This window comes from Trachurus japonicus, chromosome 9 (genome assembly GCF_045865225.1).
Source record: "Trachurus japonicus isolate A0001 chromosome 9, Traja_1.0".
NCBI lineage: Eukaryota > Metazoa > Chordata > Actinopteri > Carangiformes > Carangidae > Trachurus > Trachurus japonicus.
Window position 1 is genome coordinate 34,253,207 of NC_140915.1, and position 22,895 is coordinate 34,276,101.

Consider the following 22,895-nt stretch of genomic DNA (forward strand, 5'->3'; position numbering starts at 1 on the left):
TGAAAGTATTCCTGTGTCTTTACTGTCTGTTGCTGTGGTTAAAATAAGGGTTGTGTACACAATAACACAATAATTACTCCAAATCATTACTTTAAGACTGTTTTCTCAGAACTTTGCAGATCATTTTCCAAAAAGTAGCATTAGGCAGGTTCAATTATTATGTTGAATATTACAGGTGCGGTGCAGCATTACAGTGGTGGGATATCCAGTTTGTTGGGTGTGAAGCAGACCTGGGAGTAGGCAGACTTCCAATGAAGAGACTCTTGTCATCAGACCATATCCAAACAAACTAACTTGTAAGGGCAAGACTGGGATTTGCCACAGGCTGTTACCGATGTGTAATTCATGTTACTTTAATGGACAGTCACACATTTGTGGAATAAAACTCTGTTCTGACAGGGTGAAGGAGCCAGAGGGAAAATCAATGCCGTGTTTGACTCCACAGGGACAATGTGGCTGACTTATTCAGAGAAGCAAAACAACGAGCACTATGGCCTCACTGGAAAAAGTTTGGTGTCTTGTTGTGATGCGCACTCATGACTTTACACTCAAAGTGCATGATTGGACAGATTTCCTGTGTGGTTTCCCTTTAGACTTCCTGGTTGGAAAATATGTGTTTGTGAGATTACATTTGTTTGTTTTTAACCCTTTTCCAAGGAAAAAAAATACCATAATGAAAATAATATCACTCACAAATCATCTCAAATGTGTTTTATTCACACCAGCAACAAATCTTACCAGGTTAAAAAGCTGCACCAGCTGCTGACACCACACTTAAGTAAAACTTCAAAATACAGTATTTGCTGACAATTCACTTTAGAGCTGTGCATTCACACAAGCAGTGGAACATATCTATGTACAGTACCATACACTGGGTTAAATAAATAAACCACAATAATGAACCAAAGAGACTTAGCTTTGCTTGCATTGATCTGTTTAAAAAGGCACATGGAGAATATTCCTGTCAGAGGTGTCCTAGACTGTGCACAGCTAATCTGCATAAACCTGTCTTTCTTTAGTTCCTTGTAACAAAGCCTTTAAGAAAACAACATCAACAGCGTGGAGAAGAGTAATGATAATTTTACTAAACAGTCTGTAAGTAACTGAAACCCCCTGTAACCCCTCGTGGCTCCTTGTTCTCTGCTACATGTCCCAGTGATATTATCTACTCAGGAGAATTTGAATCCAAATTTAGGGAGCTTGTGGTCTACAGACAGTATTACATTACCCTGACTCACCATGAGCCACATGCAGAGGGCGGCTAATAAAGACAAAACTGATGCTGTCATGACCACAGCATTATCTTCGGATAAATACAGTATGTAACAATGTTATTCACATTAGACATTAGACTATGTTTTTTGACCAAACATAATAAAATATACTTTTTAAACAATTAAATTCTTATGTTGTGTTTTGCAAATTCAGCATACTCAGCATTGCATAGTTGGGGATATAAAAATTGTATCATGGCAGTATCACATGAGAAAATTACAACTGATAAATGAACAAATAAATAGTAAAAAAAAAAAAAAAAAAAAAAAACTGCTGTCGAAGCCCCAAATTTCTTCATTGGGGTTTTTGTACAAGTTTTAAATTAAAATAAAAATGTTTTTTTTTTTTAAGAAAAGAAAAAAAGGTAAAAAAAACCCATGTCCATAATGTGCAACACAAAAAAACAAAACAAGTCCTATATTCTACACTTCAGAAAATCTTGAACAGTGAGGGATAATGCTCAACCTTGTAAACTATGAAAAGTACAAAACATACAAACTTCCAATACGTGCATGCTTTGTAATAACACATTTAACAATACTTCCTCAAAACCGGTAACTATTCTTTGCATTACAATATGTTAGAATTGCATAAGCAATGTGAAATCGAGCAGGTTTCTCAAAACTGGACTGATTTTCCAAGAGCATGTCTCCTCTGAGAAAACAATAAAATGAGTCCTAAAGCCAGACTCAACCATCAGGCTCAAAATGTTAATCTTAAATATTCACTTTGATTCCCACCAAACCCTCGCTATAAAAATATGTGCACTGTAACAACACACTTTGGTTAAAAGCATACCCTGACCATCACTGATTTTGGAGAAAAGGTCTTTTTGCCTCAGATTACACATGAATACTGATGGATGTCAACATTAACGTGTCTTGTTTTTGTAAAAACAATGTTTTGCTCAAAAGCTTAATTTCCCTATGGAGCTCTTCAAATCTCTGAGAATAGTAAAATTTTAATTGTTCAGAAGATTGCAAACTTTTGACACAACCAAAAATAACTGATAACTGTCAAAGTAAAAAGTTTCCATGAGCAACATTCTCACCGGATCAACTAAACTAAAAAACATGAAGTGATTGTAATGTAACTGATTATTCATTCTGACAATTCACATGTCAGAATGATGATAGAGTCTTCATAATACTCCCTTCAAAGCCTAATTCAAAGCCAGGCACACGCAAAAACAAGTGAGATCAAATCAAATCACACTGCTTTAAGTCCACAGGTGGATGTTACTATGGTAACAAAGTTTTACAGTAAACCTCCATCAGCAGCACAGAATAAACTCTTAAGTTTGAGAGCTTAAACAGACCAGAAAGTGACTGGAAGAAAACCACAGAAAGAACAGCACCACTGAAGCGCCTACCTGAACTAAAACCAGACTCTATTTACATGAAAATGGAGCTCTGGCCGTGTCGAGTCACATTCACACACGGAAGTGCACCGTTAATTTAGTGCCATTGTTTGGATCAGGTGTGGATCTTGACTATGATCCAGCAGAAAGTCATGTTTTCTACTGTTGTTTACAACTAACAGCAACTTTATACTCATTTCTAGCTATATGATACATTTGTCTTATGAAATTCGACCTGGCTATTTACCTTCATAAAAAACAGCTACGTCCTTTAAAGACTTACATTAGTCTTAAAATGTGTGATAAACGATATATGATGTGTCATTATGCAAGCCTCCTAAATGTAAGTGCCTTAAAGCAGATCAATTACCTTCAAGTTGAAAGAAAAACTATTTACTAATGTATAATGTGTAGAAGTTGGTGAACATGCATTATCCAAAAGCGGACAGCGTCGGAAATTACAGCGATTGACAGGTGAAGCATCTGGGTACAGCTCATAAACATTACAAATAAAGCTTTAAGAGGAGTTTTCATAATAAAAAGGCACTGCTAAATGTCCACTGTTGAATGCTGATTGGCTATAATCAAGGGTAATTAGCAACTGCCTTCAGGTCTTCATTCTCTACCCTGTGGTCCAGCTGGTTCTGGAGCCGAATCACCTGCTCCAGCTCTCGGATCTGTCGGTCCGTTTTGTGACTCACGAGTGTGCGGTAAAAGTGGACGGCGAATACGATAAAAACAATTCCAAATGGCACCATGATGCAGGTGGAAGCGATGGCCGCGGCCTCACCGGAACTTATAGTGCCATTGTTTTCTTCTGCCTTGCTTTTGAGGGGTAAGAACTTCACCCAACACAAGAGCATCACCTCCGTCAGGAAGAGGAGGGTGCCGATGACCGTGGAGAAGGCCCAGGCCAGCTCTATGTGGTGGTGCATGCGCTCGTGGGGCGACTCGTTGACAGAGTTGAGGTTGTGAACGTTGCTGACGGCCTCGAGGTTGGGGAGGATGCAGGTGCTGATCATGAGGGCAAAGAGGTGCACTGCAACCAGAATCGTAGTGCAGGCGCTGAAGGCGATGAGCAGCCCCGGAGGATACGTGTGTTCCGGCTCCAGCTGCACCTCCACCATGGCAACCTGAGAAAGTCAAACAGGAAACAAAGTGTTTGCAACTGAGCGATCACGAGTCAAGAGCTAATAAACTACTGAAAACATATTCTGCTCCATCTAATAGCTGAATAAAAACAATCAACTGTGCAAATAGTACTGCACTGTGATACTGTGTTAGATCAGTAACACAATAATGTTTGCAGTATGAATATGCACTGCTTTCCACAATGGGATCCAAACCAGCCATGGATTTTTCTGTGTGTACAATTTGATTACACTAGATGCTATAAAATGTAAAGTGTTGAACAATGGTCATTTTGATCCCTGCTATCTCCCTGTCTGTTGACATCTCCTACATAGCCTACCGTATACAACAATGGCTGCTATGTATAGTGCATTACTCAAATGAAGAACAACTGTGTTGACTCACTGAACAATAAACAATGTTTGATGAACCCCAAACATACATACATTGAAAATGAGATTCTATGTCTCAATAAGCTTTACCTGGTTAAATAAAGGTTGAAAAATGGCTGGTTGCCCAAAAGTTGGAATAATTTTGTTTTCATACAGATTCCTCTTTTTATTCCTATTATAAAGGTTAATTGTGGTTTAATTTTCACAGCGATGCCTTTGGAAGAGATTGATCAATAGAGTTTTGAGAAGATATGGCTACACTTTATCTATCAAGAATAAATCACATTGTCACGATCATTTTATTCCAACTTTATGGGCAACAGTAGGCTATAGGACAGACTTTTTCACACTCACTCACGTTTTCTGTTACTCTAATGAGCTGAGGAGTGTATGGAATTATATAATATCTGGTAGCCATATATTACAAACATACTAAAAATATTACTTTAACATGCTATATTGAATACATCTTCAATGTGTGTTGTTAACCATTGTAATGGCATTAGAAACATTATGCGTGTGTTTTTCTATAGGATGCCTTAACCCAGATTTTGTGCAGGGGCAGGATCCATGGTGGCACATGGTGGCACGGGGGGCGGGGCCCCCCCAATGGTCACTGACTTGTGGCAATGTCAGTCACTGTGTAAAGCTTTTCCCCACTGCTAAGTTCACTGTAGGCCTACAGAGCTACAAGCACTAACTTCTGACTGAGGCTCTTAATCAACTCTGTACAGCAAACATCCCAGTGTTCTGTCTAGTAAAAAGAAAATTGTGTAAGATTGTTATTGTTCTCAATTTTACCATTTGAGGAATGCTTGTTCTGGTTATTCTGTATACATTGACCAACTGTTACACAAAACACTGAGATGTTTATTGTACAGAGTTGAGCTCTAACTACTGGTACTGCTTATTTTATTGCTTTGTATTGCTTATTCTGCTAAGACCTCTTAGTTTCAAGATAGAGTTGATTGACTATAAATTTTATACTGACAATTGGAAAGATTCAATGTGGCCAATAAAACATGAAGGCATGCTGTAAACAGTGTGCAACTGTACAATATACATATTCAAGACAGTGATCAGTGGCAGCCTTCATTTTTGTTACTTTTGGTGGGGGGGCCCAAATGCACTGTTGTTACCCCCTGTGCCCCCCACCAGATCTGGACGCACCCCTGATTTTGTGGTTGAAGTAGCCTATTGACACAAACTTCTTCATTCACCGGGCCCGTTAGCAGCTGCTGCACTGTTGCACGTACCCTGATTAATATCTCATGCAAAGGCACACCTAGAGCCTAACTGACCACCCGTTGTTTCCGATGTTGTGACCTTTTAGTTTTCACACCGTGGCCTCGCGGCTCACTGTCCTCGCACAGAAAAGTCCGTCGGTAGTCTTTGACATGAGCGCGCGGGAGGCGTCAGTAGGTCCGTTTGAGTGTCAGGAGCCACTCGGCCCTTAAAAACAATCATCTGCGTCACGTATCTGTGGTTCACGCCGACGGCCTAAAGCTTGACCGTGTATCTGTGCAGTTAAAACACCGTAACAAGACCCAGTCAAGTGAAGGAGGACTCACCATGGCGAAGCCCGACAACAGAGCTGAAGTCCGGCTGGTGGCTTTTAACTTGGCTCGACTCAAGTACAGTTTTCTCCACGACAAAGCCTGCAAGGAGTGCTCGTTCAAACTCATTCCGACAGTTCTCTCAAGTGACCACTTTTTTTTTTTTTTTTTACTTTCCTTTTTTCCCCCTTTCAAATCACCATAAGGCTGTCCACAGCGTTGATTAACAGGATAGCGATCGAAGTCCGATTAAAAGCGCACGCTGGAAATGAAGTTCCAATCCGATTATCTGTAGTAAAGTCTCGATACAGAGAGCTATCGAACTATGTGAAAAGTTTCCCGCAGCAGCAGCTGACTGTCTGTCAGAGTCTATCAGGAAACACAAGATACCCACAATCCCATGCTCTGCTCGCGAGCTGCGGGAGTTCGCCTCCTTGCGCCAGTTACAAACAGTGTTGGTTATGAAGCTGAATACAACTTTCCTGCATCAATGTCACCATAAACCAAAATTGTGCAATTCACTTTTGTGCAACTTCTAGTGGCTTGTTGCCATTGACGTCCACACCCTGCATTTGTTTGTGGTGACAGTGTTTCCTGGATATGTTGTCAGTTGTTTTTAATGAGGCTGACATCTTGTTTCTGTTGTATTTCATGACTGATACAGTATTACTCAGTAATTCATCAACAGACTCTGTATTACAATGCATCAATACATTTATTGTTGTTTAGTTTAGTTTAGTTTATTAGTTTAATAAAGGACAGTGTGCAATTACATTAATCATTTGCAGGAAAAACGAAAAGATGGTTGCACCAGATTTAGCTCACAGCTAATTTCCATCTGTAGTCCCTACCATAGACTGTAGCCTATAAAGAAGGTCCCTACACATGATAGAATACACAGAATACATGTTGTTGTTGTAGCCTATGCTATTCTTGGTCAGATCATGTTTGTAAATGACAATTAGTTCTCAAACACTTTACCTGAAAGGTAAAGGTAAAATAAATAGATATTTGTCAACAATTGCAGAATACAAGCCTATAGGACCCACATATTCAATTATTGAAGTGTTGCTGCAGTGGCACTTGAGAGAGTGTCAATGGTCTAAATGCAGAAGGTTCCTCTTGTCACGTACTAAGTGATGTGGTTTTGCATACTTTCCTGAACAAGCTCACACTTCTGAGCATCAGGCCACAACAGAATACACAAACCAACTAGATACTTAATCCAACAAGTCAGTAGCAGAGCCCCATGCACATGTTAATGCTGATAAATGTCACTCATTTTGGTTAATCAGCTGGATAATAAACATGCTTCTGGTGCCATTGCGGAGACAGTGAATGTGGAAAGCTGGAATGCTGAAGTGCTCGGCACCACGTGACAACTCACAACCACAAAAATATCTTAGAGAATAAATCAGAGTACAATAATAAGTAGACACATTGTGCTTTTACTTGAATGCATGCAGACTTCCCAATAGTAATAAACACCACTCAATGCAGAGAAGTGCATTTTGAACATTATTCACAGATTAACTAGGTAATAATAGGCTATAACTGCCCTCATAAAATCAAATATAATTTTCAATACTAATTTCCTGCTTATTGAAATCTGATATTGACTCAACTTTACAGACCTACTACTCATATCCTGCTGTAATAGCTGCTCCAGTTGTGACCACAAAATCATGACCAAGAACATGGGCCCACTGAATGTAGTGCAGCCAAAGCTGAGCAATATACACCTTTTAAATAAGATAATCAGTAAGGATACAAAGCAGCAGCAAATTTAGAGAAAATCATTTTCATTCTGAACATGGTTGTCATATAGTTATTCCACTGTGCAGACTGCTGGTTTCATTATACCACCAGATGCCGCCAAATTGTGACATTTTTCAACCATAAACAGAGTGGCTTTTACATGATTCACTATGAAATCACTATCATTGTATCATACTCTCCAGTGCTGAGTAAGCCAGTGGAACATCTGTTGGTGTTTTGGTTTTGATCAAGTGTTAGATCTGAAATTGAAATGCTGACTATTGCCTTTAGTGTGTGGGCATTTACTGGCATCAGGAGAACAGTGTGAGTGATCGTAGATTTATTTTTTATTCTAATAGGAATAAAACATTTTCGGCCAATAGGTCTGTGTGGAGGCAAATCAAGTGAAATCAATTATGAGATCTGTAACTTTTAATGAGCAGACACTTGTATATCTATGACAAATGTCATGCAGCCATTTTCAGCCCTTGCTCTTGACCTCATTCACGACACCTGCTCAGGTGACCCCCTCCCCCCGCCAAGGTCAGGTGACTGACGTTGCCCGTCAAAACGTACAGCATTGTTTGCCCAATGTATTATAACCTGTAGAAAGCACGAGCAAAATCAACAAGACTAAATCAGGCTGTGTAAACATAAAATAAGGGACATCTGAGTACAAAACCATTAGAAACCCTCTGAGCCATTGAGGATTGAGATGTTAAATAAATAGAATTAACATCTGAAGCATTTAATCTATACTGTCACTCATGCGCCCCACAAAACCAGGAGAAACAAACACAGACGTCTGTAGGAGTGAACCCTCTTGTCTTATAAGCTTATCTTCATTTCCTGTTGCGTTGCTTGGCTGCATTCACTTCCCAACACAATAATCGTTGCAACGTAGGACAAGGTCCCCGCGACGTTTTGTAACACCAAAAGTTAAATCCTTGTCCGCCCTTTTCTCTTTTATCACACATTTATATTATCATTTACATCTTAATCGTGTGTGTAATGATTCGTATTTGTTTCGTGTTCGGTAGTCTGAACGCTGTGTTTGTATTAAATAAGCGGGAAGTTATAGTTTCCCATGGTTCCTGAAGGCAGCAGAGCGAACAGCGCTAGCAGCTGCTTGTGTGTGTGTGCTTGTGGAGGAGGAGGGACGGTCTGTTACGGGGAGGTGGGGGTGAGCTGGAGGAGTCTTGTTCAGCCATGTTAGTTTTCTGAGCTGTTCACAAACGATGAGAGAGAGGAGCCATGGCCTTGTCATTGAGCGGAGACGATGAGGAATATGATTCAGAGTCCGAGCAGGTCAGAGCTCCTTCATTTCATAACGTCACCTCTCCGTGTTGCCTGTGTTGTTTTAGTGAACCGCGGGAAACCAAGTGTTTTATGAGCTGGACGCCGTTTTTACTTGAGTCGCTTCAGGTTAACGTCTGGGTTTCACCCGCTCGTCTTATTCTGTATATTTCTGTCGAGTTTAGAGCAGAAAGGTCCTTTTAAATCTTCAATAGTTAACTATGTTATACAGAGACACCTAGCTGAGTATTTATTACATAACACGGTTAAATAGAGCCGGGCTGTTTATCTGTATTGATACCCTGAGCGCCCAGACACACCGTGTCCTCTCCTCCTCGGCTTGGACACCATCTATCATGTTAGCCACAACTGACCCATTTTGTACTGACCACCTCTTAACACACAGACACACAGCACTTTCATCCAGTAATGTTACACATCCGTGGCTGTGGACTGAACCTCGGTGTCATCCATTAGCTGTGTAAAGGCTGCTTGGTGCTGGTTTTAAAAAAAAGAAAAGAAAAAAGGGTTGTGATTTACTCGTGTACGTGAACCTCTCAGAAACGCTTTCCTTGCCGATTAATTTCCTCATACTTCCTAAACTTGCCTCACCACTCTGTGCCTTTAAGGAGGCTTTAGGCAATATGTTGTTGGAGCAGGGACTGAGGAGGGGGGATGGGGAGTGGGAACAATGAAGGAGCTCTGCTTCTGTTGGGTTCCCAAACAGGGGTCCAGTGACCCCCGTAGACCCCTACGTATTGGATTATGGTTTGATTTCAGCTGTGTTTTGTACATATGGTTCCCACCACGAGGAGGAACTACTCAATGCTGATGAGTTGAGTCAGGGCACACACACACAGTGTGTTATGAGAAAGTTTGAAATTATATGAAGTGCCCTTTAGGGTCCAGGGCATGAATGCTCTCTGACTGGGCTTTTATGGGATGTTACACAAGTCTGACACTTCATTATCAGGATACACAGTGAGAAATGTGAGAAGTGTTGACATTACAGTCAGCTCCTTGTTCTTACACAATATTTATACCCACACCGCCCATTAGCACTTCCTCATCAGGGAGGCTATTTTGACCCTCAGTCTGTTGTGACACATTCTGGCAGACAATAACAACACACACTTTTTAGTTGTTACAAGGACCACTGTACATGAGCAGCAGATGATGAGCCTTGTGACTGCCTCCCACTGAAATCCACATTGAAGCTGAGTCAGAAGACTGTGCTCAGAATATAGGCCATGTTTTTGTTCACAGGCCTCAGCAACCGATCCCAAATTCCTGACATATTACTGCACAGAGTTACAGTAAAGACGAGTCAGGTGCTAAGTTGCTCTGGCGATCCCGCTCTGCAAAGTGGCCGTTTTTGATTTTTTTTTGTTGTTGTCACCACCAGCTCAGGTCCAAGGTGTTAATAGGTGGGATCAGAGAAACAACAATCAGCTGTTTGTTGTGGTTAACACTGATAAGACGCTCTGTGCAAACCTGACTCCAGGTAAGCTATTAGAAAAAACAGTGAAATCAGACAAAGATCAGGGACATAATGTGATCTGACAGTCACAGCTATCTCTGCAGCAGCAGCACTCCTGTCTCTGATGTCAAGTCAACCTCCTGTATTTCCATAGTCGTCGGATCAGATTTATGGAAAGCTAAACTCTTCCACCAGCCACGGCAGGCAAATCACAGCCTATTGTGTTTTTTTTTGGGGGGGGGGGGGGGATAGATGTGCAATTTAAAAGACAGTGATCTAAAGCTGTAGATTTCAAAAACAGGTCTTTCAGAAATCATCCTGAGGAAAAGGGTACTGTGACCAACATGAAGAAACATCTTGTTTTGTGGATGTCCTGAGATAATCAGGGGAAATATTTATTACATAAGATTCAGGTCTGGCTTCTTGTGTCTTTGTAGATAGATACTATCGTTCACATAGCGTTAGTAAATATTGTCATTATGCTGGAATGTCTTGTTCTATATTCATCTTGTTTTGCCTGTTTCACCTGTCATAGTGCTGTAGCATTAATACCCAGAAAGCTGTCTCATAAAATACTAATGATTTACAAATAGACACTTAGTGATAATTGAGTTAGATTTAGAGTGTATTTAACCGGTTATTGAATAAAAACAAATGACACAGTGAAGGTGCTCACTGCTCACATACTCAAACTAAACCATAACCTCCACTGTGAGCGTATTTTTATCCATCTCTTGCAGTCTTACATTCAAACAGTTGCCACCAGCAAGGCCAACGTGTTGCCAAGGTAACCTCTCCTGCAAGAACAAGAATCACTGTAATGGTCTATGATTTGTCTTGTTTTCACAGTAGCTTAAAAATCCTGCCATGGCAACAGGGATGAGACTAAAAATAGGAGAAAATTACAAACGTGGATTTCAGGGCCATTATTCTAAAGATGAGTGGAGGTGATATTTGTAAGTGTCTGTGCATGTGTGTGCGTGTGTGTGCTGCTCACTCGACAATTTGTAATGTGTAATCATCATGTAACCTTTTCTTTCATTTACTCCCATGAGTCACACGTACAGTATCTATGCATGATGATCCAGAGAGATTCATTAGAGCATATTCAAATGTACAACTGATTTCAAAATAGATAAACTACAGGAATTATTTTCAAATATTTGTTACAGTTGATGAAATGCTATGTGCTGGTTTATATATTTGTACACCGTGACCGGACATTAAAGAACATATTTTTAAGCTATTTTGTAGATCAGTAACAGTGAATACAACCTCTTCAGTAGCTGTTTCCTTGTGTCTTCATTCTCTGGATGAGTTGTAAAATTTCTGCAACTCAAACATAGAAAGGATGTTAATTTCCCCAGACAGTGTGGATCTGTGTGTGTGTGTGTGTGTGTTCTTTTATCAGCACATGAAAGAGGTGCACAAATGGACAGAAAACGGCTAGAAATTCAAAATGGGTTAAGACTTGTCAAAGACTATTTCTAACAGAAGAACCTATTATTATGACTAAATGGAAAAATGAGTTTTGTGATGATGATGTAACATTATCTCATCTTCAACAGCTCAGTACACAGCAGGCTGTCTCACAGACCAGTGTCACCAAATCTACTCAGTACTCACCTTATCTCACTTTCACTCTCACTTGTTTGTCTTCCAGCAGCGTGCAGCCAACCGGCCGAAGCCCAAGATGGGGACTTCGTCGGCCGTCAAGCTGCCGTCCAACCGCAGCTCGTCCGGCGCCAGACGCAGGAGGACGCGCTGCCGGAAGTGTGAGGCGTGCCTCCGGACCGAGTGCGGAGAGTGTCACTTCTGCAAGGACATGAAGAAGTTCGGAGGGCCGGGCCGCATGAAGCAGTCCTGCATCATGAGGCAGTGCATCGCGGTGAGTTAATAATGGGAGAACGGTAGATATTTGAAGTTTTTATTATTGAAAAAGAATTTGCCACATTTATCAGTCCAAAGTTTTAGAAGTGGAAACTAGGGATGTCACGATTCTAGATTTTCCTGGTACGATTATTGTCAGAGAAATAATCACGGTATTACGATTATCATGATTATTATGCATCAATAAATTTTGCAACACTATGAATGTGTAAAATCAAATACAGTCCAAATATAATGACATTACTAATCTCTCAATATAGGACCAGTTATTAATCCCCCAGGGAAGTGTTTGAAATATTGAAGTCATTAATTGTCATCTACACCAAATGTTTAAGTTTATTTGAATCATTTTTTTTACAATACAAATGACACGCTAACATTTAAATTCCTACCAATTTAGTGTTACTTTAGATAAATAGACCAGTATCTGTGCATTTACCTTTACATTGGCGCACATCTGCCGATACGGTTCCATAATCTTTTTCGGAAAGTGACGGTATTTAGGAATCTTTACGATCAATGAATTGTGGCGTTTAATACCGCGATTAAATACAAATAATCGTGACATCCCTAGAAACGGTCTGCTCAGAGTAAAAAACATCACTTATAACATGGATAATTGATGTGAAGTGTATTTATCCCTGTGTTTTTGTTTGTACCAGCCCGTCCTGCCCCACACCGCAGTGTGTGTGGTGTGTAAAGAGGCGGGGAAGGAGGACACGCTGGAGGGAGAGGAGGACAAGTTCAACTTCATGCTGATGGAGTGTTCCATCTGCAACGAGATCGTCCATCCCAACTGCCTGAAGGTACAGTACAAACAGAGGGCTGGGCTGTGGGAACAGTTTACCATTTCCACCTCACGTTAAGTCATTCACACGGTGACTCATCTGTGTTTAAACACTGTGCCAGCAAATCCCAGGCCATCAAAACATAATGTGAGTGACTCAAACATTTGGACTGTAGTCAGTGAAGGTAACTAGATGTGGTAATGGCGTCGTTTATATAACACCAAAACACACTCATCCTTCCAGTGTGATTCAGAGGTTTTTATGGCTCAGGCAGGACAGTATCATGTTGGATTTGGATTTAACTCCCACCACACACTGGAGAAAATAATTGGGGATAAAAACTTAAACTAATGAGCAAACGTTGAACTCACTCCCCTTAAAGTAGTATTTAAGTAGTGTGAGGATTAAAGATATTTTCATGAGGTAAACACAAAAGAATGTAAAGCAGCACACACCCTTTTTAAAAAAAAATATAATTGTTACGTCGAAAACACAACAGGAACAGGTTCATGCTAGCATGGACGCGGTCAGACCAGTTTTTCAAACACACATCGTCTAATTATTTTGCAGCATGTCACAATAAAGGTAATTATGAGTAATTGAGATATTATAAGTCAGTCTTTTTTTTTCTAACAAGAATTAAGAAATGAAGACATTCACAGACAGATATTTAAGTTCCTTAAGTCTTAAACTGTTCTTCCCTTTTCTGTCTAATGTGTGAAGCCAAGATCTGTCTGCCTATTCGGCACACGTCGTCACAACATCGAATTTCACTTCCCTTGTCCTGTGAGCGTCAAAACAACTGTACATAGGAATCTGTTAAAACTTGTTGGTCATGTTGAACTTCAGCCAGTTTTCGCCATGGATTCTTTCAGGTGAGCGACGCGTCAGGAGTGGTGAACGACGAACTGCCCAACTGCTGGGAATGTCCCAAATGCAACCACGCCGGGAAAAGCGGAAAAGTGAGTACAAATATACGTGAGTCAGTCTGTTACGGTTCAGTAGCAGCCAGCTCACCCCAGTCTGTGTTTTTGACACAACACAATTACCATTAAAGAGTTTTAGATATGAATCATGAGTAACAGTTGTTTTGCTATCTCACTATTGCTTTCATTATTTCAGTGTGTGTCAGCCACTTCCTGTTTATACTCTTCTACTTTGTGAAAGTCAATGGCATGTGACTGTGTTTGTCACAGAAGCAGGAAACCGCTGACATAGTACATGTTGTTTAGGCTTGCCGTGATGATTTTATTAAATCTTTGCAAACACATGGAGCACAGCTGGTTTGCATTGTCACCCATAGACAAAAGGTATAAAGTTGTCTCCCAATTTTTTGCCCCTTTTGGTATTGAAGCAAAAAAGGGGCCCAGGGTTCAAGTACGCGTCCAACCTCCCCGGCTCTCTGCTGAGGGAACAGAAGCCTGTGAGGGAGGAGGGAGACGCTTCTTCTGCAGCCAAGAAGAGACCAGACAGAGAGGAGACGCCCCGGTACCGGCCAGAGGAGTCTCTACGACAGCCACACCTGCTGTCCCCCAGCAGCCTGCCCAGGCCCAGGCCGGAGGACAAGCTGAGGAAGAAGCGGAAGCTGTTTGAGGACGACGAGGAAGAGGATCTCGGTGTCAGGAAAAAGGTGACTGACATTTGTTTTAGGGGACATATTATGCAAAACTCACTTTTTCATTGTTTTAGTATGTGTATTTGCGTATCCGGAGTGCCTCCTCACCCCTTAAACATCAGTTTTGACAACTACGTCAATATTTTGTAAACTGCCATAGTAAGAAAATGTGTCTCTTAAGCCGTTTTCCCACTAAAATTAGCGGGTCGACACAGGTTTTTTAAACGTGGGTCGACCCCCTAACAATCGGGCATTTGGCCCCTTTCCCATTGACCAAAATGAGCCGAGTCTGCCCCCCCGCTGGGGGATCAGACAGAGCATAAACCAGTCGCCCCGCTCTCATCCGCAGTGCAAGAAACACACACAGTGTCATGCCACAGCCGTCATGACGGACGTCCGCGACACAACACGTTAAACAGACTGTTACTTCTTTTCTTTTCTTCAGTCGTTTTTGGTCAGTGTTCTTTGATCTTTTAATCCCAGTCTCGAAGCAGAGCAGAGCTTTGTTTTGGTACGTGATATGAGACGCGACCGGCGCGATGACGTGGCGTCACGTAACGCTCAGCGTCATCACGTAAATTAGCGGGTTGACCCGGGTCTGGCGTTCCCACTGCAAGCCGAGCAGAGCCGAGCCGAGTAAAGGTGATTTTAACCCACGTCGCTTGCAGAGTCGTTTGGGGTCGACGCGGCCCGGTGCGCCTTTCCAACTGCCACCAAAAGCCGATTGTTAGCGGGTTTAAACGGGTTTTTTGACCAGTGGGAAAGGGGTATTAACAAGTCGTTTTAATTTCACCCGGCTTATTACATCACAAGCCGGGTGGTGTGAATATTTAAGCCCTCGCTCCCATGGTTACTTCAGCTACCAGAGCGAAGGTTCTAAACCGACCGTTTAGAGCAGGGCTGTGAAACTGGTGTGTAGAGAACCCAGCTGTGCTCAATCTTTTGGTTTTTCTGACCAAAGCATGTTACTAACATTACTTTTAGACATCAAGGTACCATGTCAAGAAGCAGAAATGAGCAGAATATGTTTTGGGGTAATTAAACTTATTTTACGTTTTTTTTTTTTTTCATCCAGGAAAAGTCAGATGATCCTTATTTTTCCAAACTTCTGCACCAAATCAAGACAGAAGAGGAGGACGAAGATTTATACGAGGAGGACGATGAAGAGGGAAGGGAGCCTCACTTCCGGAGCGGTGTAGAGAGGAAAGGTCGTTTCGGAGACGCGGAAGACGAAGGCGACGACAGGGACTCTAAGAATGAACTTTTGAATCCCTGCATCAAAACGCCCGTCGGGGACAGCGACCAGTCTCACTGCAGCTCTCCGCAGGCCGGACCCAGCAGCGAGGGCGGAAGCGAGACGCAGGAAAAAGGCCCGCGCCCCAAAGCTCGCCGCAAGCGCCGCCTACCTAACAGGGAGCTGAGCCGAGAACTGAGCAAAGCACTGAACCAGGAGATCCAGAAGACGGAGGACTGCCTGGCCAACGAGAACCGCCAACCCCTCAAGGTGGAGCCGGAGACGGAAAACGAAGAGCCCAAGAGGTTGTTCCGCAACGGCAGCGACCTCGGGGATCAGAGGTCCCACCTCAAGGCCAAAGAGATGAACGGGACGCCGTGGGAGCTGCGCCACTTCTACCCCAGTCAGATCACTCCGCTGGGCTTCAACAGGAGCACGCCCACCAACCGGCCGGTGCCCCCGCGCTCCCCGCCCAAGTGCGTCCAAATGGAGCGGCACGTCATCCGCCCGCCTCCGATAAGCCCGCCTCCGGACCGGCTGCCTCTGAGAGACGGCAAAACGCACGTCATACAGCGCGAGGTCTGGATGAAGATCTTCAGCTATCTCTCGCACCAGGAGCTGTGTGTGTGCATGAGAGTCTGCAAGACGTGGAACAGATGGTAAATTCACAGCACACTGAAAATAGCATGTTTATGTTTTTTAATACGTTCAACACCGCAAACAACACTGCAAGGGAAGAAATATTCCACATTTTAACTCCCAAGACTGAAACACATTTGTATTTTATATTAGTTCTCACTTTACACATTTCGAAAATCAATAACCCGCTTAAATTATAGATTCCTTTTCTCAATTTAAATAACTGAAGAATACAAATTGAAAGGCTGTTGTTCATCATTGTTCGAGAACAGCCTTCCAATTTGTATTCTTCAGAAATGTGTAATGTGAGAAATAATATAAAATACAAATGTGTTTCAGTCTTGGGAGTTAAAATGTGGAATAAGCTCAGTGATGAGTTGAAGACATGTAGTTCTTTGTTGAGTTTTAAGAAAGCCTTGAAATGTAAAATAATGAAAAATTATAAAATACAGTAATGATTACTTTCATCTTATTATTGACATTCTAGGTAATTTAATTTCATAGAGTATGGGATAGGCAAATATAAGCCTTGGGCTTCAGCCTATTCCCTTTTCGGTCACTGTATGATATTTTCTTTTTTTTGTGTGTGTGTGTATGGTTACAGTTGTGTATGTGGTGGCTAAATTGTTTACACAAAATGGTTGATTTTGATATTGGTGTTGTATGACCGAAATAAACAAATTTTATTCATTCATTCATTCAAATATTGCTGCAGTTTGGGGTTGCTCATGACCTGCAACAAAACTCTTTGTCTCTGATGTGCAGGTGCTGTGACAAGAGACTCTGGATGAGGATCGATCTGAACCGCTGCACCTCCATCACTCCACTCATGCTAAGCGGGATTATCCGCCGACAGCCAGTTTCCCTTGACCTCAGCTGGACCAACATTTCCAAGAAACAATTAAGCTGGCTCATTAATAGATTGCCAGGTACCCAACTCTGTGATTTCTGAAATCTTGACATGGGTTAAAACGTGTTGTTGTGTCAGCCTTTTAAAGTGCTGCTGTGTCTTCCAGGCCTGAGGGTGTTGAGGTTATCGGGGTGTTCTTGGGCTGCTGTGTCGGCACTCTGCACCTCCAGCTGCCCTCTGCTGCGCACCCTGGATGTCCAGTGGGTGGAGGGTCTTAAAGATGCACAGATGAGGGACCTCCTCTCACCCCCCACAGACAACAGACCAGGTAACTCAGGAATACACCCTGCATCCATGGCAGGGCTTGTGTTTTGGTGACCCACTGCCTCCCATGCTATAATATATACAGGGACACTTTTGAGTAATTGCAGGCTGTTTGTATGTATAATGGTTTAAACATTTCGGTGCTGTGACCTTCTTCAGGGAAAAAGGTCTGAGGACGGTCACAGTACTGAAACATTGCGACCATTAAAACCTTTTCTGTGCAAGTATCACAGTGGGCGGGAGTCTCTATATATTCTACACTTTTGCAGATCTACCTGTCCCTCTCCTACGCACCTGTCAATCAAATTGATGTGCAAAGTATTTTTTCTCTTTGTGATTCATTCACTGGCCTGAAATTAAAGGATAATTACCATTTTTTTTACAATCTGGATTTCTAGCATAAAATACGATCATTTACTCACCCAGATAACTTTGGTGTCATTACAAGTCGTTCCGACGAAATTAGATCCAGCCGAGAGCCGCGTATATCCGTATAATGCGAGAACACGGGGCAGCAGAATGCAGCCTCTAAATAACACATTATCTGCTGAGAAACTCGTTCATTTCACCAATACTTTGTTATGATACGCTAGTGCTATTCCCCTCTGAGTCTGGGGTTAGCTGTTAATCAACATCCGGGGTCTGTAGGTTGACCTACTGACTTCTGACCTGGATGATGTCATCTCTGAGCGCTGCCCAGCTCATTCTGATAATAATCATTCCGCTTCGGCATTCGGGTCCATTTTTATCTCAACCAGCCGGAGCTTTAGTGAGTCCAGGTTGAGGAGAGGAAGCCTGTGGAAGCTGAACTTCATCCAGCTGCTAATTTTGTTCTGATAAGTCGGAAACACACAGAAACGAACCGTAGCATTAGCGGTAGCAACAAGCTGCGCCGCACCGCAGTCGGAGATGACATCATCCAGGTCAGAGGTCAGTAGGTCAACCTACAGACCACAGATGTTGATAACAGCTAACCCTGGACTCAGAGGGGAATAGCACTAGCGTATCATAAAAAAATATTGGTGAAATGAACGAGTTTCGTGGCAGATAATGTGTTATTTAGAGGCTGCATTTAGCTTTTTTCGTCGGAACAACTTGTAATGACACCAAAGTTATCTGGGTGAGTAAATGATCGTATTTTATGCTAGAAATAAGGTCCAGATTGTTAAAAACGGTAATTATCCTTTAAAACCTTTTCTGTGCAAGTATCACAGTGGGTGGGAGTCTCTATATTCTGCACTTTTGCAGATCTACCTGCCCCTCTCCTACGCACCTGTCAATCAAATTGATGTGTAAAGTATTTTTTCTCTTTGTGATTCATTCACTGGCCTGCAATGAATTCCTTAGAAAAAAAACTCAGTTAACCACTATAACTGGTCCACCACCTACAGGAAATGACTCGCACATGTTAAGGTCTAACATTTCCTACTCACTCCAATTATTGCTCCTTCAGTGGATGACGAGCAGCAGCATTATATCCCACCACAACTGCTCTTGGTTTTAGGCCTCAAGACTTAAATAAAGCTTTAAAAAACAAACATGATTGCAACATAATGTGAGCTTGATGTTTGTTATGTGACTTGCCAGGCCAACTGGACAACCGCTGCAAACTGAGGAACGTGGAGAACCTGCGACTGGCGGGGCTGGACATCACTGACACGTCTTTACGCCTGATCAGTCGACAGATGCCTTTGCTCTCCAGGTTGGACCTGAGCTACTGCAACCACATCAACGACCAGTCAGTCAACCTCCTGACAGCAGCAGGGACCACGACCAGAGACTCTCTCACAGAAATCAACCTGTCTGGTGAGAACTGGGACTATAAGAACACACAGGCACAATTGATCAGTCTGAGGGGACGCGCTCAATAATCCATCAAGTCTGCAGCGGAGAATGGGCAGGACCTGCAGTTCAAAGATGAAAGACCAAAATGATATTAACAGAAAAGTAGACAGTGAAGTGATGCCAAATTACAACCTAAGAGTAATGTTGGAGTAAGATGCCTGGATTTTTGTTTTTCCTGCGAATGTAAATGTTTGAAAAGCAACATGTATCTCTTATTTCTAAAGGGAAAAGGTGCGGCAGTGGAGGTTGAGTCTTGTTTTACCAGCAAACATGCAGGCATTATGAGTAACATTAACAATGTCCCCGTCCTATTCAAGTGTCCTAGTAAGCAGTGGCAGTGTGATACTGTGCCAGCGGACACAGCACCAGGACCTTTAAACCATTTGCTGAAACAAAAGTCCCATTAGCACAAAAGACGAGCCAGTGAAAGGCTCATGCTGTTTCACAGATTGTACTTAAATTACTGCCACAGGCAACTAATTAACAGACAGCTTCCTGCATGGGCAGGCAGAAGAGGCACAAGGCTGTGCTCATTTGATTTTACTGGGCACTCTTATTACAGTGTAAATACTGTTGACCACTGCAGACAAAGAAGGTCTATCACAGGTTATTTTAGTCATTCCTCCGAAACTTCACATTCGAACACTGACCTGTTGGAAACAGAAACTTATTCAGCTCCCAGTAAAATCCAAAATGACAGGTGAATATGAAGTTCACTGGATAATAAATCCCTGTGTTTGGTCCCACAAACATGCTGCAACCTAAGAAATACACAATACACAAATGGGCTGCAAATTCATAAATCATCTTCATCTGTTTGAAGTACAGTGCATACAACAATGCACTGTAAAAAAAATCAGTGGAAGTCCTGCCTGTGGTACTTGGTGCCAAATCAACCTCTCTCTCTCTCTCAGTATTGGAGTTACACCAAAGAATAGCTTGAAGAGAAAGAAAATTTGATCTTGCTGGGGCACACTTGTTATTCAGTGTTTTCAACTTCAATAGTAGCAATTTGATGTTGAACAAGAAGCCCAGTCAGCTTCATCACTTTCAGTTTCCCCTGGAAACAGTTCTGTCGAAGAACTTAAGTTGTAGCTTGTTTGTGTTTTCTTACAGGGCCACCTTGGTTTTCACTGACCTCGTTTGATCAGATCTCTGTTGAGGTTCAGCAGATCTACATCAGATAAGGTCACCGAACCAAATGACCCACTAAGAGTGACTGACAGAGAACAGGCAATTCCCTTTTACAAACAGAAACCAGAAACACTTCCTTTTGGCAGGAAATTCTAACATAGCTCAAGAAGTTAAGTTTTTTTTTAAATGCACATTTTAAAGTCAATTGGCATCACACTTACAAACTTTAACTGATGTGTATGGATATATATATATATATATATGTGTATGTATATATCTCTATATATATATATACACACACATGTATATGTATCCGTACAGCCCGTCTTGAATGGAATACAGTTTCAGGTGAAAGTTGTAGCTGCTCATCACTGTGAGGTGTAAATGAACAAAATCCCAAACTAAATGATGTTCTGTGACTGTTTCTAAGCACCTCCCTTTTTAAATATCAGGTTTGTGACTGATTACTGTTCTCTCTGTTTTCTTTTAGTTTGTAACCGGGTCACAGACCATTCCCTAAACTTTTTCAAGCGCTGTGGAAGCATCTGTCAGATAGACCTTCGCTTCTGCAAGCAGGTGACCAAGACGGCCTGTGAACGGTTCATCGCAGAGATGTCCGTGAGCGTACCATTTAAACTGAAAGAGGACAAACTGCTGCAGAAGACGAGCTAGTTTCTGACAGGACAAAATGTAATTGAAAGACTCTTTGCACTTAATGGAACAAATTTTTTTTTTCTTCTTAAACTGGTCCCTGCGATAAGTCTCTGAGTCAGTGTCACAGTAGACAAAGTGAAAATGAGAGGCGGATTCCTGGATGGAGAACTTAGATGGACTCTGATGTGAGGAGGTGATAAACATCCACTGGACGGACAAAGAGCGAACGGCATGCATGTATTTGTGTTGAGAGTTTACTTTTATAAAGATGTGCTTGTAATTGATGTTTGGGTTGTTTATTTTTAATCTTTAAATATTTGAAAACACAGTATTTTTGTACAAGCATCATTTCATGAGTTTACAGTGTCTCAGGAGCTAAATATCACAGAGAGACTGTACGGCATGGGAACCTCCTTCACTTTGCCTTCATACAAGTGTCTCCTATGTGCCAAAACCTGTATTTGACTTCAATATAAATTCAGTATCGGAAAGAGAAAAAAACATGTACAGTAATAAATAATACTTAATGATCATAAATACTTCTCAAATATTTAGAATGTATTTCAAGAAAGATAAAACAGAGTAAACAAATTTCATATTAGACCCTCATGTCTTCACCTTACCTTTACCTTAATACATTTATGAACTCTTGAGTGTTGGTGTTTGATGGGGTTTTCATCAACATTTCAACATTAATTTATTGTTGTTTTTTTATTACAGTTTGTATTTATTCATTTATTCAGTAACTTGACATGGATGTTTCAGAGCTGGGTGAAAATGCTCGCCAATAATTTATGGGGGGTGGTTTGAGCCTGTTGCCGGCGGCACCCGGTCGGTGGATCTAACACCCAAAAGCCAGTAGCAGGAATCTGACAGTCACAGCAAACATGTGACAGACAGCCTACCAGTCAGCCCGGCATATCTGGTTCTTCATACAGGTTTATAATAGCAACCAATTAAAGACCTTTGCAAATAACTCATTTGCATTCATTTAAAATGAACTCCATACACTTGGTGTTGTGTGTATTTTGGGTGTTGTGCTGTAATCTGCTATCACCTCAAGTGAATGTGATCATGTTTATATTTGTAAATCCAAAAACTAAGTGCTAATATGCATTAAAAGAATTTCATTTGTACCATCCTTGACTCGTCACTTTTCTTAGTCACGTTCTGATGGACCGGAAAGAAGAATGTGAAAAGGAGTTTGATGGACCAAATAAATTGAATATGCAGTTTTATCAGCTGTGAATCATTTAGCATGTTTTTGTTTGTTTTCTCTGACAAATCGTCCTACACAATTTCAAAATGTGAAGTTCTTATATTGTAAATAAGCTGTCAGTCACAGCCCCACAAAATTACAATTATAAAGACCGAAATCCTGTCTTCACAGCTACAACAAGGAAATTCATGTTTTTCTATAAAAAATGTATTCAAATTGTTGATAATTTAGTTTGAATAAATTAATCAATTTATCTTAGGCAGGGCCGTTGATAGGAATTCTGGGCCCCCTGAAAAAATACTTAAGTGGGCCCCCAACCTCTGACTTTTCATTGCCATTTTTTTTTGATTGATTGTGCATAAGAGGAATTTAGTAAAAAATAAAATCAGTCTCCTGGGGTTTTTTGTGGGCCCTACTGGGCTGTGGGCCCCTAGAATTGGCATCACTTTTCTCCC

At 41.6% G+C, this 22,895-nt stretch overlaps 2 protein-coding genes across 3 annotated transcripts; one reads left to right on the forward strand and one right to left on the reverse strand.

The window, feature by feature from the left end:
* Positions 1 to 1,558: 1,558 nt before the first annotated feature.
* Positions 1,559 to 6,075, reverse strand: LOC146981935 (calcium release-activated calcium channel protein 1-like). The gene is made up of 2 exons (XM_085787599.1): positions 5,730 to 6,075; positions 1,559 to 3,768 (listed from the first exon to the last, which is right to left on the reverse strand). Exons 1-2 carry the CDS (start codon positions 5,841 to 5,843, stop codon positions 3,220 to 3,222), a joined length of 663 nt encoding a protein of 220 aa, XP_085643725.1. The 5' UTR covers positions 5,844 to 6,075; the 3' UTR covers positions 1,559 to 3,219.
* Positions 6,076 to 8,699: 2,624 nt separating this feature from the next.
* On the forward strand, positions 8,700 to 22,362 carry LOC146981936 (lysine-specific demethylase 2B-like). Of its 2 annotated transcripts, none has more exons than XM_085787600.1 (10): positions 8,700 to 8,780; positions 11,912 to 12,136; positions 12,801 to 12,944; positions 13,802 to 13,888; positions 14,281 to 14,556; positions 15,617 to 16,434; positions 17,180 to 17,343; positions 17,431 to 17,592; positions 19,176 to 19,394; positions 21,058 to 22,362. In XM_085787600.1, exons 1-10 carry the CDS (start codon positions 8,727 to 8,729, stop codon positions 21,237 to 21,239), a joined length of 2,331 nt encoding a protein of 776 aa, XP_085643726.1. In that variant the 5' UTR covers positions 8,700 to 8,726; the 3' UTR covers positions 21,240 to 22,362. The 2 variants fall into 2 exon arrangements, with proteins under 2 accessions (XP_085643726.1, XP_085643727.1); XM_085787601.1 differs by having other exon boundaries at positions 11,915 to 12,136.
* Positions 22,363 to 22,895: the final 533 nt, after the last annotated feature.